Below are 16,545 nucleotides of genomic sequence, written 5' to 3'. Positions count from 1 at the left end.
TGGGAAAGGACTATGCTTGTCCTGGGACTGATGTGTCAGTAGAGAATTACATTTTCCAAGGGGCTGGGGTGACAGCCTAACACATGTGATGGCCTGCTCTCCACCCTAATGCCACAAAACCATTTCTCAGATGAAATATAAGGATATACTAAGAAGCAAGTTACTCCACCTTTCTTTCCAAAACTACACTAAGCTGCCAGCACATGCCTTAATTGAAGACTGTTTATTCTAATGCTTTGGATGTAAAAAAAAAAAAAAAAAAAAAAAAAAAAAATCAAGACACTACAGATTAGAGAGCTAACCCTTCCTCAGTGGATTTAAGCCACTACCTGAGCATTTTATGAAGGTTTCTGACACAAAACTTCCAATGAGACCAGACCACCCTCTGATTATCACATGAACTAGGTCCTTTATAACAGTCCCCTGTGTTTGTCATCCCCAATGAAGTTGGTATTTGCCCTCTACTATGCCCACTAGACCATGGGTGGTAGACAGCAGAACCATGTGTTCAGTTCGGACACAGTACCAAAGACATCAGGATACTCTTCAAGTATACCTGGGGAGCAAGGTGCAGAACCAGATGGGAAGGTCTTGCTGCTTCGGAGGGTAGACGGGTTTCGAGAACAGCGGGGACTCCGAGAGCTGATGGTCACTACTTTGCCTGGTGGGGTTGTGGACTGTTCCTCCTGGGTGGGCCTGACTGAAGCTGTTGATGCTGTGTTAGTTTCAAAAGCCTGGAAAGATATCAACCAAAAATCACAAAGGTTCAGCTAAAAAAAAAAATGGTTATGACACAAGTATCCTGAGGACCTCCATTTCCATGGTGGCAAAACTTTGGAATGCCCCAAAGTCACTTGCAAATTTAGGGACACGCATACTACCCTGGTACACATTACATCCCACACACTCAAACCATTGCTACAAACTCTGGTATTCTGGAAAACAGCAAGTATCTTTAACTGCTGGGCTATCTCTGAAGTCATCCTGAAAGCTGGTCACAGTTGAAAAGCCTTTTGCCTAGCTTCCAACCTCATGGGTGTCCAAAGCCCTTGAAGGGATGGCTTCAGGGACCAATGAGATGGCTCAGCAGGTAAAGGCACCTCATGAACAAGCCTGAGGACTTAGGTTTGACTCACTGAAACCACGTACATAGCTGGATATGAGGGCACACAGCCATAATCCCAGAATTCCTGCAATAAGATAGGAGGAGACAGAATAGACCAGAAGCTCACAGGCCCACCAGCCTAAAGAAGTGAAGAGCAGTAACTGGGGTGGGGGGAGGGGCAGGACAACAAAAATTGGCCTCAAAAAAGGGGTCTGGGGGAAGAGAGACCGACTCTTGAACAATCGTCCTGTGACTTCCATATGTGCCATGGCATTTGAATACCTGAATTTTCACACACAAATTGACAGCCCCCCCCCCCAAAAAAAAGATAGCTTCAAGTCTTTGATTGAGTCTCACAGGATTCCACTTCTTTGTTGCTGCTCCTGTTCTGGGGGCCTCATCAACTTCAGGAAGACGTGACCAGATGCTTAATTCTGAACTCTTCCCAGAAGCACCCAAACTGTCTTACTAGGGTCACTTCACAACTTGCCCAGGTCCTCACTACTGTCATCTGCTCTGCCCAAGTCTCCACTGCAAGCCTAATCCTGCCAACCTGACCCTGTTCCCTGCATCTTCCTACTGGCAATCGTAGTATTCCCACCTCAGACTGAACATTTCTGACGACTCTGGCCAGTGAATCTCAGTACTCTTGGGGTACTTTTTTTTTCACCACAAATCTGCAAGGCAGAAAAAGTAGGGAAACAAAGGACAGATGATCTGTCTCTGACCCAAAGTCTTCAATTTCAGCAGATCCCACTAATCCATTAAAGAAACTTGGCTATCTTCTGAAATCCACTCACAGCCCCATAACACCTGCCTCTGCAATATCTGCCTCTTTTTTTTCCTCCTTCATTCCTACCTTCCGCTTTTTAAAAGTCCAGACTGGTTTCAGATTAAGTGTTCCTTTAGGGGCCTCCACAGTAGTGAAGTAGAAAGAGGGATGATGGCATGTGCCTCCCGAGAGCTCAGCACTATTGAGGCTGTAGCCAGGAGCCTACCTTGGGTGCCTCAGCTGCACTTCTGGCTCATCATCTTCCAAGAAACTGTTATAAACTGCTGTACTTATCTTTCAGTTGAAGCCAAGGATAGAACCTCTCACCTCCCCATACTCAAATGTTTGCACTAGCCTCCTCTGAGCACAAGACCATACCAAATCTCTGCATAAAGGCCAAATTTGAAGTTTTTTAAACTTGTGTGTCTCATCACAGCTTGCTAATTCCAATAACCTACTCAAGTTACCTCCATAGTGCTAAGGCTGAGGCCTCTTTCACCATCAGCTGGGGTATAAGGACCTGTAGCCCTGGTAATTATGTTACCTTTGGGGTCCTCAAGAGAAATATATGACATTCAACACAGACTCATTCCAAAGGACTTAAGTGTCCTGATCTGGTCTAAACCACTCACCATCTTGGGGTGGACCTCAGTGGAGATGAGCCTCAGGAGGCAGTTCAGGAGGCGCTGCTGGTGGAGGGCTGAGGGCGAGGAGCGGGATAGGGCAGTCTGGCCCTGTGCTGTGGGTGCCTGGCTGTCAGGGCCCAGCACAGCCAGCCAATCATACTCTAGCTGCAGTTTGGTGGGCTTGCCCATCATGAGGTAGACTTCAGCCAGTGTGAGGCTCTCAGAGGTCTGCAAGCTCCAGCCTTCTTCACGTAGCTGCTGGGCCAGCTGGCTGGCAGGAACTTCCTTGGAAGGCCTGGTAGCAGCAGGCTGTCCCTGAGTCAACAAAGGTTCTGAGGGGCTGCTTTTCTCCCGGGACTCTTCAGGATGTGCATTCACTGGCTCTTTAGTACAAATATCTGACTGAAGCCTGGTGTCAGGTTGAGGATCAGTGCCAGGTTGAGGGTCCAGGCCAGGGGGAGCATTGTCAGCAACCTCCCTGCTGCTGGGTATGAGGGCCTCTGGGGAAGCTACCCTGCCAAGAGGAGGGTGTTCTCTCCCAGACTGTGTGTCTGCACAGCGGCACTGCTCCGGGATGATGAGATCCTGGCAAGACTTCAGGTATCGGGGAAAGGGGTCAAGGAGTGAGAGTTCATCTTCCAAGTCTGGTGGCTGGCCACAGGAACACGGCAGGGCCCCAGATTCTTGAATAGGGCTGTCCCTACCCACTGCAAGGGCTGTCACAGGGGTCTTCTCAAGCTGTGATCCAGAGTCCTGGTGCCCAGGAGGAGGCCTGTCTGGGGCATCTGGGCTGCTCAGACTTGGAGCTGCTCCCTCTCCAGGAGCACTCTCAGGGGAACTTTCCCCTGAACTCTGAGAAGCATCTGCAGTGGGAAGGAGCCGCCCCCCACCCTTGCCTTCAGCACTGCTCCTCTGGCACTTCAGCTGGCCCCGGGCTATTCCCTGTCCACTTTGGATGCCCAGGATCTGAGCTGGAGGCAGTGAGTGTGTGTCCTTGGTGCCCTGTTTGCACCGGCCACCCTCTTGCCAGTGTACAGTGCAGAAGGCCTTGGAGTGTACCACACGGGCTACACCCGGTAGTGGTGTCAGCGTACAGTTCTCGCCTGGGAACAGGTGCAATGCCACCTTCTCCTGGGTCTGCACTGTGCTTGATCCCTGCAACTGCCTCTCCTCAAGTGTCTTCCGCTGGGCACATTGTCAAGGAACAACTCCAAACAACTACACTGTGACCAAAGTGCTCCTCGGTGAAGAGCTATGGACTTCAGACTAGGGTCTTCTTCCCTAGGAGCCACACCAAACACTTGATATTCCTGGAACTTCCCTAGGGACTTTTCTCAAACTGCCACAAAACTGTGATGGCTCAGGCATTCAGTGTCTTCAGGAAACTCACACCTGATGGCAGAAACCATTCTTGGAAACATGTAGGGCCAATAAACAGCCAGCGATACAAAGAATGCTTAAAGATGTGTATACCATCCCACATCTCAGGGACCAGATAGGTGACAACTGAAAACTCGGAGAAGTGAGTGGACCTGAGTACAACTGGTGCAAGTAGCTCAAAGGCGGGACTCTACCTAAACCCACAGCAATGAGAAGAAAACAAGACCTCATTCTCAAGCAGGAACAGCTGACAGGTCTGGAGAATGTGATTCATTGAAAAAAGATACAATTCGTACTTCATGGAGTGCCCACTTCTGTTTCAGGAACTCAATGAGGCTAGAGACTTTTCGATGTAGCTCCACAATCATCCTATGAAATTTAAAAAAAAAAAAAAAAAAAAAAAAAGGTTATAATTCTAATGACTGCCTGTACCAAAACCACAAGACAGAAGTAGGCACTGGAGGGGGGGGGGGGTCTACAGTGTCTTTAGCACCTATTCCTAAATCTAGGTCCCATCTGTTGAAATCACTGTAGGTCCACATAAAGCTGTAAGTAACAAAGAGGTCTAGGAACCCTTTTCAGTGTAAGTGCTCTGCTAGGATGTGAGCACCGAAAGTATCATCACCTCTTCTGCCAGTGTTCTGTCTTTAAGGGCAGAGGCACGTAGCTACCCCTAACTAGCCCTAAGAAAATAAAACGCACACACAGAGTAGATGAAACATGCTATATGACACATGCTATAGTATAGATGAATCTCAAAACAGTAGGTCAATAAGAGATGCTGAGTAGAGCAGATTCTTGTGGTCTTTTAACATGAGACATCCAGAAGAGGCTAGATAGAAAGCAGCTAGGAGCGAGATGAGCACTGGAGAAAGCGAAGGCCAACAGCACACGAGAGGACGGCAACATGCTGGAAATCGGTTGAGACAGGAGCACAACCAGCCAGCATACTAAGACACTTAACTGCACACATGAAAACATACAGCTCATTGAATGTGGTATGGACTTTACTTCAGCTTAACAAACTGTAAATGGTTCAAAGGTATGGCGGTGCTTTGTAAATTAACCAAAATCTCCAGGGAAGCAGTGAGAAAAGAATGCTGGAGCTCTACAGGAAAGATGAGGCTCTGCAGGCAGTAGCAATGATATTTTTGACTTGTCTGGTAGAATTACAATTCTTAAGACCATCTTCCAACTCAGTATTCTCACGACAGTGTCACCTCCATACCCTATCCTCATGTGAGAACAAACTCTGCTTCTCTAGAATTCCGAGAAACCCAAACACCAAAACACTCATGCCTTGCCTGGCATCGAGGCCCCTCCTCATGCTAAACGTCACCTGAGACGTGGGTTCTGGGCCAGGCTCTGTACTCGTGCCCAGGCGTGGTTGTTCCGTGGTTGTAATTCTACAGGGACTTTCAGGGGTAGGCGCACTGGCTTCTGGTCCTCTTCATCACTTAGACCTAAAAAAGGAGACCGTGAATGCCTGGTGCAGACCAACCTCAAGGTACAAAACAAAACACTTTGCCAGAAAAAAAAACACACAGAAATGAGAACTGGGAAATAAGACAGCTTTGAGCCTGGAAAAAAGGAGAACAAAGGAATCCTAGCAAGGGTCAAACTCCATATGATAAACTTGGTACTTGCAAAGGCAGAACTACTCATGGAGTAGCCACAAGAGCTTCAATTCTGACAGAATTCATCAAAATGTTGCCATAGCTCTAGACACATGGATGCTATTTCAATAACTGTCTATTCACAGGAGAAGATTAAACAGTAAGTCACAAAGTACTACATGCTGCCCATAATAGAACAAAACAACCATGAAAGATACAAAGTATGCTATCCCTTTCCCTGATACCTACCCTCTGGATCGCAGAGTTTCTTTAGGGCCCTGCACATGGGTGCCTTGATCCGGAGATTTCTCCCTTTATAGCGCACTGTGGTGGCTCTGGGAAAAAAATGCAAGCAATTCTGAGGACTGCATGTGAGTGGAAGCAGTGAAGAGTTATCAGGTCTGACATGTGGCAAGCACAAAGGCCTGGTAAATACCGATTCCTATGTGGTCACCCCAGATGGTAAGCATAGGCAGGACCTTTGGATGTCTGCTATGTTCCTAACCAAGGGACATGTCTGTTTATGGAAAGTGAAATGTACCCAAAGCATGACTACCGGCTGTCACACAGCCAAGCTCACTGTTGAGGAGCTGTTCTGTTCAGTCCATCTCCAAGCATTCCTCATCCTTTGAGCCTCATAACAGAAGCTCCAGAGCCTCTGCTGTGTGTCTTCCACATGACCTGCCTACCTACCTTTACAGGACTTCTTCATGAACTCTTTATGAGCAACTGGCCACAGCAGTGTAATCCCAACTCCCTGTAATCCACAGAGGAGAACAAGGATACAAGCAGTTACAGTAAGGTGTCCCAGGCACAAGCTCGAGACCTTAGGCCAGCTAAGGTCTGTTTGCTGGAGTTGCATTAGATTAGCAAGTATATAATCACAGAAGTACTGTTTGGGCTACCTAAACAAAGGTGGAATGCCTTCAAAGCACTCAGAAAAGGTAGCTAGTTTTTAGACAGTGATTGAACAGGTGTGAGGCTCATCATTCTGACTCAAACTTCCCACTGCTTTGATTCTGGAAAGATAAATGATGCATTTTGGATCTGGGCTGAAGGCTTTGGCCAGCCACCTGAGGGGTTGGAGTGTGTCTAGATTTTCTATGTTCAAGCTACCTATCACTCTATACCTCTTTGCTTTAACCCATTTCTGTTGTCGTCTAAGACAGGGTTTCACTATGTAGACCTCATTTCAAAACCATCTGCCTCCTGCTGGGATTAAAGCATGGCCATTATGGCAGGTTTGAGAGCAGCTTCTACTCTTACAATTTAAATGTTTATTCATGTAAATTTCCTAAGGGTGAAAAGGTTTAATTGGGGGAGGGATGGGGTAGATGATGATTTTACATGATTATACTGTCTGAAAAAAATATATTCTTTCAGAATGTATTCATACTACATTTAATTTAATCATTGTTAAATTGTTCTAAAATAATGTTCCTTAAGTCCGGAGCTAAGAATTTGAACTATAGCTTTGAGCAGAGAAAGCACAGGAAAGGCTCTGCTGATACAACAATGCTTGATTAAAGAGCAACTCAAGATCTAGAGAGACGGCTCAGTGGTTAAGAGCACTGACTACTCTTCCAAAGGTTCTGTGTTCAATTCCCAGCAACCACATGGTGGTTCACAACCATCTGTGATGGGATCTGATGCCTTCTTCAGACAGAATCTGGTCTGTCTGGAAACAGCTACAGTGTACTTGCATAAAATAAATAAATAAATCTTTAAAAAAGAGCAACTGAAAGTAGAAGCCAACTAGCTTGTGGGCTAAAGTCAGGAGAGAAGTACCATACCACACACCTCCTAAGAACAAAGCCTTGCCCAATATCTTAAAGGAAAATATGCCTTGGATTTTTAGCATTATGAGGTCTCACAACCCTGCACAGTTATGGCTTTCAAGCAAGTGATTATAAGACAACTCCAACAGTGAAGGAGGTGGATACAATCATACAACACAAAAGGCTCAGTAACTCCCCATGTGATGGCAGCCACACTCTACCTACTTATTCTCCTCCTGTACATCACGTACACACCTGCATCTCCTTTCCTATGGGCCCATACACTAACCCATGCTGCTCACTCATAAATGTGCCTATTGACTCGTCTGCCAGTCACTCCCCCAGCTACCACCTACTGGTACATTCATGCACCATCCATATTTCTGCCCATTTATTCATCTATGTGCACATCTATCCATCACTCCACCAGCCATTCTTCTACCCACTCATTTATCTGTCCAACTGTCCTCATGCACTCATCCACTCAAGGACCTTTGTACACAAGACCCTCAAGTGAAAAGCTAAGAATAAGGAAGACTGATTAAAGGGGCAAGAAGAGCCCAGATTGGCTGCCACTCCTTATCCACTTTCACCTGAAGAGAGTAAGTCGCTAAGCAACCACATTCTAGTAACTCAAAATTACTCAACTGCCTTACTCCAGATGAACAGTGAAGAGGTGACACAGTGGGGAACTAGAAAGAACATTCTAAGAAGCAAGTAATGACACATGGAAGAGCCATTTTTCAACAGCTTTCTTCAACAAAAAGTTAAAGGAAATGAGCTTTAAAAACAAAACAAAATAAAACGCACACACACAAAGAGAAGTAGAAAGAACCTGACTTAACAACAGTAAAAACATGCTCCATGTCATTGATGATCAGGGAAGTGATCAAAACAGATGCACACCAAGTCCTTGGGAGCATGGGAGGGTCTTGGATAGGTTCGAAAGGCAGTTTCTTGTAAAGACAGACATACATCCCTATCCATCTCTTCTTAGGGGATGCTCATAGCCAGGCAGTGGTAGTGCTTGCCTTTAATCCCTGCACTTGGGAGGCAGAAGTAGATGGAACTTCAGTCTCCTATGCACACTTCACAGAGAGAGAGGCCAACCTCAGAGGTTAGTGATGGTTCCAAATAGATGACTGAACAGAGGAAAGCACATGAAGAGTAGCACTACGGTGACCTACGGCCAGCCATGGGCTAGCCTTGTTCTACCACCACGTTCTTATTAAATTCACAGAGCTGTGAATGGTAGAGGACAGTCTAAACGGGCTGTGCACTAGTAGACTCCAACCAGATAATGCTCAGAGGAAAGCAGACCTCTGAAACTGTAAAGAATTGAAGATTTCCAGGGACCAGGAGAGGAAGAGACAGACAGACAGCAGATAGTGGGTTTCAGGGCTGAGAAAGTACTTTGAATAAGACTGCAGTGGTAGGGAGGAAAATTTTTCATTGTCCAGCCTTGTAAATGACACCAGGGTCCCTAAATTACAACACAGACAAATTATGACCAAGCATCAGCAGATTCAAAACTGTTGGACTTAGCATAGGTTGTCTCAAACCCATGATCCTCCTGTCTCAGATTCCTGGAACTGGAACCTAAGGAACAAGCCACTGGGTTCAATTGTTACAATGGTGTTTTTGATGTGCTAAGAATAAAATCCAGAGTAGGATCTTCCATTTCTTTTTACACAATTTTCTTATAAACCTAAAAATTGTTCTAAAAATTAAAAATCAATGTAAAAGCTATTAAATCAAATAAAAATAAAAATTCCAAGATGTCAAACTCGTATAACTAAAGGCCAAATGAAAATATGTAAAATATTAAAACACCAAATAAGGGGCTGGAAAGACAGCTCGGTGGTTAATAGCATTCCCAGAACCTACAACGCGGCTCATAACTATCTGTAATTCTAGTTCCAGAGAATCTTGTACCCTCTTCTGACCTCTGCGGGCACCAGGGTACACATGCAAGTATGTAGGAAAACATAAAAACATAACACATAACATAAAACATAATAAAATAAAGGCACAAATAAAGCACTAACTGCTAGCCCTAAATTGCACCCTTAACTAACTCTTCTCAGGAGCAAAAGAATGATTTACCCAGTACAGGGGTATTCCTGATTTGCCTCCTCTAGCTTCCTGAAATACCTAAAGACCACAAGTCCTGTGCACACAGCAGGATAAGGCCTGTCCCAACCCATCAGACCCATCGCTGGACCTCCTTAGCTGCCAGAGTCAGTGCAGTTGCTTCCTTTGCACCTTTTGTGCCCTTCGCCTACATATCGCCTCAGAAAGCTGTCTCTATGTTCAAAGTAGGAATTGTTACCTGCCCACAGCTATCACTTCAATGTAGTGTTCTACAGAAACACACATGTACACAGGCACACCCTCATGGACACTGGGAAAGGTTGCTAAGTGATATAGAAGTGATAGACATGCCAGTCTGGTGCAATGCCACAGCAGCCTCCACTCTAGCACTGGCCCTCTCACAGAAGCACAGAGTCACCCAGTATCACATGAGGTGCCACAGCTAGAGGGCCAGGTGAGGGGCCTCTCAAGTAAGAGTGGAAGAAGCCCACCAGTTTCCCCACTTGGACTCTGAATGTCTCAGGGTCTTACATAGGACACTGGCCTAGCTTCTCTTTGCTATAAGCTACAACCCATGCTCACACGCACACTCACCCCACCGACACCCAGTAGCCCCTATAGCCCTGTCTACTCCATCTATTTCAGGTAGGTGCTATGGTAGGGCCAGGTAAATCTCATCAGTAGTGACCTTGCTTTAAAAACAAAAAGCAAAACAAAACAAACCCATTCGAGGTGGCTATCCGCCCAGCACAGCCACCACACAAGAAACACAGGATCCAGGAATACTCTTAGGGTCCAGTGATATCACCATTTCCCATTTGATTCTCAAAGAACCAAGGAAGCATGTGCAAGCAGCACCAAAACCTGTGCCTGCCTTACATTATTTCAATAATGGTACACCCATTTACTTGATGTCCATGAGTATTAGGAAATCTCAAACTAAGATATATACTAAGTCAAGGGAAGATCTGTTCCTGCCAGATAAAAAATCACAGTGGCCTTATCCCTCAAAGGAAAACCTCTTACCTACTGATAAGGCTATAACAAAGGTGATCACTTCAGCCCATGAGCTTCAACCTTCCCCAAAAAAGGTCCTTGTAAAACAGCCTTGTAAGAAAAATGTAAGTGCAAAAGGAAATGAAGGCTAGATTCTAAATGAGTCTTTCAAATGGAGACACAAGGAAGTCAATCCCACTAGTTAAGGCACCAACAAACACAGCTGGTACTTCACACTTTCTGGTGGCCTCTGACAATATCCAAAACAAGCTATATGCAGGAATGTTATTGATATATAAGTCCAGCCAGCAATCTTGGCAGATCACAATGCACTTACACAGTGATTCAATCTGATCAGGCCTGGATTGTTATGAAAATAAAGGTTTACAAATACAGTCCCAGGAAGATTACAGGAATGGTTCACCTAGTTGAAGTCTAGGAGCTCACTCCAACATAAGTTATCTAAACATCAAAGTTCAGGCCTATGAGAGAGAAACAAGAACAGTTCTAGGGATATGGGGAAGCTATATCTCAAAAGATACAAAACTGTTATGTCCAGCTAGAAGGGTCTGAATGACAAAGCAGACCAAATAAATGTTCAAGGGTCAGGGAATGTCCTGGGGGACCGAGGGCAAGGAAAAGAGATAGAGAACACAGCAGCTTTCAACAAGGGCCCCAACCCCCCCCCCCCACACACACACAGAGCCCTCGACAAAATGCCTAGTAGGCAGTGTCAGAAATGGGTCTTGTAATGTAGCTGAGCAGCATCAACAAAAGGGTCAATAGCAGTGTGAGTCCCAGAAGGGAGGGCAGCCATGACGAGACAGAGGACAGAGCACGACTAAGCATTCAGCATTTAGACAAGTGAGGACGCAGAGCAAGACTGGGACTTCCAGGCAATGAAGTTTATATTCAAGGTACATGCAAGAAGGCTGATCTCTACCAGGAAAAGTGATGGAAGCCTTTGGAGCCACAAGAAAAGAAAGGTACAGAGAAAGATTATGTTTTGGGAAAGCCAAGAGGGGGCCAGAGGTAAGTATGGAACTGAAGAGAAGCTCAGGGTAACAACACCTTAGTGTTGGTATTGAGTATGTACCAACTCCAGAGACAGGAAGAACAAAAGAGAACTCATGAGGATTAAAATGTTAATTATGCCATCCAAGCCTGCAGATGCAGTCTGGCAGTCCATGAAGAAAAACTAAAGACAAGTCAGGATGTGATCTCCACATTCAACCCTGATGCAGATAGTATCTTTGGAAAAGAAAAGGTCAAAAACAATAGGCTAAAAAGACCTAAAAGTCAGGGTCAGATTAAGTATTAAAAGGCAAGAAAGGCCATCTGCAGCAGCTCAGGAGCCAACACACTGAAGTACTAAGGTAAGAGAAAGAGAACTCTGGGCTATCTGTGCACAGGCAAGGGGAGACACATGGAACATCTGTGGGAACAAAAACACATGCCTAAGAGGACAGTGAAAAGGCTTGATTCTGTGAAGGGCTGGTTAGAAGGCTGAGCAGATGAAACAGCTGTCTCATGCCCTTATCAGTGTTTATAATTAGCATGACACAACCAAGGGTCACCTGAAAGAAACCTGAACTGAAGAACTGCTCAGATCAGACTGGCCAGAAGCTTTGTGAGTAAGTATCTTCACTGAGGACTGAAGTAGGGGGACACAGCCCACTGTGGGCAGAATCATTCCTTAGCAGGTAGGTTTGGGCTGTATAAAAAAAGTAGCTGAGTGAAAACTAGTGAGCAAGCCGGTAAGCAGCGTTCCTCCATGATTTCTGCTTCAGGTTCAGGTCTGATTTAAGGCCTAAATTAACCCTTTGTTCCCCTAAATGGCTTTTGGTCATAATGTCTCTTAGAACAACAAAATGCAAATTAGATCACTACACAGCCTGAAGATCTGAGTTCAATTTGGAACACTCCAGTAGAAAGGACTGCTGAGACATCCAAACAAGCACTACAACTCACATGCTAGCCCTCACACACATCATGCTGAAGAATAAAAGAAAAATTAAAAGAAAATGAAGGTAAGAAACCAGCACACATTTCAACTTCTGTCGGCCAGGGAACAAACACACGTCTATGTAGTAATCTGTACTTACCCAACCTGGATGAGTTCATTCAACTTTGTTGCATTCTTGTCATCCATACCTTTAAAAGCACAGAAAAATAAATGAGGCCATGGGGTACTTAGAAGCAAACAATCACAAATTCCCATATTATTCTTTCCACAGACTCCAGATCTTGCTATTTAATGTTCTATATCTTAATGACTCCATATCTGCAGTGGTGTTGACCAGTGCCTTGCCTGACCCACACAGCCTCTTGCTAACCATTTTTTAAGGATCTAATACACTCTGTGCTCAGGTAGCTCTTCTTCCAAAAATTGTCGCTGACCTTCTGGTACTGCTGAACCATGGCTAGGCTCCCATAGAGCAGTGGGAGAAGTGAGATAACTGCTTCCTCCAGGTATCTCACTGGGTCCTGGGCCTTCTTTCCCTGCTGATTGTAGACTCTCAGTTACATAGTTTGAAACCCAGGATGGCTCTTGTGGCCTAGTTTCTGTGCCATTGGCACTGTCCTCAAAATGTTTGTGCAAAAAAGCAAGAATTAAAAAGCTAACAAGAACCTAGGCAGGAACACTGGTATATGAACTGTGAAATTCCTCAACAGTACTGAGTGCCTTGGGAATTAAGGGACCACAATCACTAGCCAGGCAGAGAAACAAGACAAGAATGAAACTATAAAAGCATCCAGAAACATACGGTACCTATGAAGGACTTAAAGGATGTTTTATCACAGACAGTACAGGACAGACACAGGAAAAAAGGTATAAATATGATTAAAGAAAAAGAAAGCAAGGGACTGGTGAGATGAAGCTGTTAAAAGCACTGACTGCTCTTGCAGAGGTCCTCAGTACAATTCCCAACAACCACATGATGGCTCACAACCACCTGTAACAGGATTTGATGCCTTCTTCTAGTGTGTCAAAGAAAGTAACATAAATCTTAAGAAAGAAAGAGAGAGAGAGAGAGAGAGAGAGAGAGAGAGAGAGAGAGAGAGAAAGGGAAGAAAGAAAGAAAGAAAGAAAAAAAGAAAGAAAGAAAGAAAGGAAGGAAGGAAGGAAGGAAGGAAGGAAGGAAGGGAAGAAAACAGACCTAGGCTTGGTGGCATATGCTTTAATCTCAGCACTCAGAAGGCAGAGGCAGGTAGGTTACTGAGTTTGAGGCCAGCATGGTCCTCAAATCAAGTTCCAGGACAGCCAAGACTACAAAGAAATCCTGTTTCAAAAAACCAAAAAGAATAAAAAAGAAAGAAATAAAGTGAAGTTGTGAGATGAGCAGTAATTGACAGGACTCGGTGCAGGTACAAATGCAGCACAGGAAGTGAAGGAGACCCTCAACTGAAGGGAAAGCTCAGGTGAAACAGACCTTCAGGAAAACAGGAAGACCCCTGGAAGGGGCAAATGTAGACATCGGCCTGCAGGAGCAGGCACATTATGGCCCTTTTATGAACACTAACCAACTTCTCCATGTACCACCACAAACACATGAAAAAAAATGTAAAAAAAACTCAGTTTAAGCCTTGTGTGATCAGGGAGACTGGAGCTCAGATCTGCAGGAAGGGATGGATTAATGAAAAGAGAAGATAGAGGACTAGAGACATGGTTCAGAGGTTAAGAGCACTCCTGTTCTTCCAGGTCCTGAGTTCAACTCCCAGCAACCACGTGATGACTCACAACCATCTGTAATGGGATCTAATTCCCTTTTCTGCTGTGTCTGAAGACAGCTACAGTGCACTCATATAAATGAAATAAATAACTCTTAAAAAAAAAAAAAGGAGAAGCTGGGGCAAGAACAAGGCCCTACAGTCCTGTGTCTAGCAGGCTGTACAGAGAGAGGCCTCCAGGTGGCATCCAAGTAGAGGAAGTCAAACAAATCAAACAGGACCTAATGAAACATATCTTGGAAAAAAACAAGAGAGGAGAGAAGGCAAAGAGCAAATGTGAGAATTCCTGGATATCACAACTAGCAGATGCCTGTGCTGGATGAGGACAAGAAGCCTTTGCTGTGGTCAGGCTGGGGCCTGTGGAGATTCAGCCAGAACTGATGCTCCTGTCATAGGCAGCTGTGGCAGAAAAAAGCAATGCAATTACTCTATATACAGAAGAGTTTGCACATGCAGCAGTAGTCCTTGGCAAGGACTTGACCATTGCTTGGGGATTAAAGGCTCTGAATGTAGGCAGGAAGTTTAGCAGGGCACTGCACCTTTTAATAGCTTTAAAATAACTCAGTACGCTCATAACAGGCAGTATGTACTCCAGGTCACAGGGTTGAAATCTTAGGGTGTGGTATAAGGACGTACAGTCAAATGGAAGGGAGAACACAGTGCATCTGTGTGTGAAAGGCATAAACAAACACTAGTAAATGGGAGGTCTGGGGAAGGCATGGTCATTAGACCTTTTTCAACTTTTCTGTTGTCAAAAAATTTTCAAGATAAAAGTTGGATTCCTGTGCACTAAGGATCAGTGGTAATCAGGACAACAACCCACTAGGATGACCCACGAACAGCAGTACTCACAACCCCCAATCTTCTTGCGTAGCTCGCCATAGCAGATGAGACCATAGAGTTCCTGGGATGATTTCTTCAGCCCTCGAGAGAACACTGAAAGAAAGAGAACGGATGTTAGGCAGGAGGGACAGACACATCACAGGGGACAGCCTGTTTGTACAAGAACATAGAAGAAGCTGAGGCTTATCACATATGGATCACAGTACCTTGGGCATGTAGTTACTGACCTCCCTGAGGTTCCCACAGTTGTGAAAGCCAGCTCTAAAGGCTGGACAGTGTCAAGGTGCCTGGTTGAGACTACTGCTTCTAACGCAGAAGCAAGGGGCTGACCCCTGACTGTGTGTGCCCAATGATGAGCCATCAGAACCTTGGGAGAGCCAGAATTGCAATGTAAAAATCCCTTCATGTGTGGTGTCTGTACAGTCCACAGAACAGAGAAAGACAATGGGAAGTTGGGTGGCTACACAGGGAAGCAAAAGAGTACAGTTTGATAAAAATTTTATAATGTGTTAAAGCCTTTATCTCTCACCCCTAATGGGACAGAGCTAAAAGAAATGATGCTACCAGGACCCTGAAGGGGATGGTGACAGGTCAAGAGGTGCTTCTGAAAAGAAAGGAACAGAAAAGGAACATTGTTTTAATATCTGCTTTGCAATACTGACCCATGAAAAAGCCATAGACTTAACAGACCCTGGGAAGGACCATGTAGGTCTCAGGGCCATGGATAGCACCTGATTTGTACCATCCACAATGCCTGAAGGTAGAGAATGATGAACAAGTCTGATATGTTCAATCATCACACTGGATAAAACCTGATCTACAACTGTCTTTAAATCATAACTCATGAGCCGTCTTCTTGCTGAGGGAGACCTCTCAAGAGCCGCTGGAGTGGACCCTCACACAAAGCCTTGGAATGATTTTCAGAACTTACTCTGAGCTCCAACAAGAAAAGTGAAAGTGCATAAACAGTGTACCCGGAAGGCACACGTCTCCCTACACTATGATGTAGATGAACGAAGCCTCAGGGTTGCTAACAAATCAGTGAGGAGCACAAGGCACTGGTGGTGAAACTGAAAAGAAAAACAAAACAAACAAACAAACAAACAAACAAAAAACCAAGGGGTTGACTTCAAGTCTGCAGAAAGATCTTATTTTGATGATCATATGAATTATGGAAGCTAACAAACAGGTACCCAGAGATCATCTGGGAGATGCTCCCTCCCCACAAACTGTGGAGACTGACAGTCTAATCCCAGGGGTCTCTAGAAACAAACAGGAGGAGGAAGGATGCGTGATCCCACAGAGCTCTGTTCCTCTGTAAAGGGGCAGGGCGAGGTGAGAACTATAGTATGAAGATGTATATCACGGCCAAAATAGCATGACCTGGCAAAGAAAACACCACAAGAAAGGTGAAGATCAGAGGTGCCAAAGGCCACCATGAAGGCACAGGCAGGGTGAGAAGCTATAAGCCAGTGATTCTTATGTCAGAAACTTCACTGTCTAGAAAACAGAGTATTCGAAGAAAGGATCAACATAACAAGACCAAGATAGAAACTGCAGAAATGCAACGCAGGATGGAGCAGGCTGGGACGGAATGAGTGCA

At 45.1% G+C, this 16,545-nt stretch overlaps 1 protein-coding gene across 1 annotated transcript in view; it reads right to left on the bottom strand.

Moving 5' to 3' along the window:
• CRAMP1 (cramped chromatin regulator homolog 1) overlaps positions 1-16,545 on the bottom strand; it is a 49,098-nt gene that overhangs the window by 14,676 nt on the left and 17,877 nt on the right. Inside the window, exons 5-11 of the mRNA XM_080942005.1 lie at positions 14,952-15,035; positions 12,473-12,521; positions 5,749-5,834; positions 5,223-5,346; positions 4,171-4,252; positions 2,510-3,688; positions 557-734 (exon numbers count right to left, since the gene is read on the bottom strand). Of these exons, the coding sequence (XP_080798131.1) occupies positions 557-734; positions 2,510-3,688; positions 4,171-4,252; positions 5,223-5,346; positions 5,749-5,834; positions 12,473-12,521; positions 14,952-15,035 (1,782 nt within the window). The remainder of the gene's footprint in view (positions 1-556; positions 735-2,509; positions 3,689-4,170; positions 4,253-5,222; positions 5,347-5,748; positions 5,835-12,472; positions 12,522-14,951; positions 15,036-16,545) is intronic.

Source organism: Micromys minutus, assembly GCF_963924665.1.
Source record: "Micromys minutus genome assembly, chromosome: 31".
Classification (NCBI taxonomy): domain Eukaryota; kingdom Metazoa; phylum Chordata; class Mammalia; order Rodentia; family Muridae; genus Micromys; species Micromys minutus.
The sequence above is the reverse complement of the archived record's forward strand: the minus strand, read 5'-3'. Positions and strand labels throughout refer to the sequence as shown.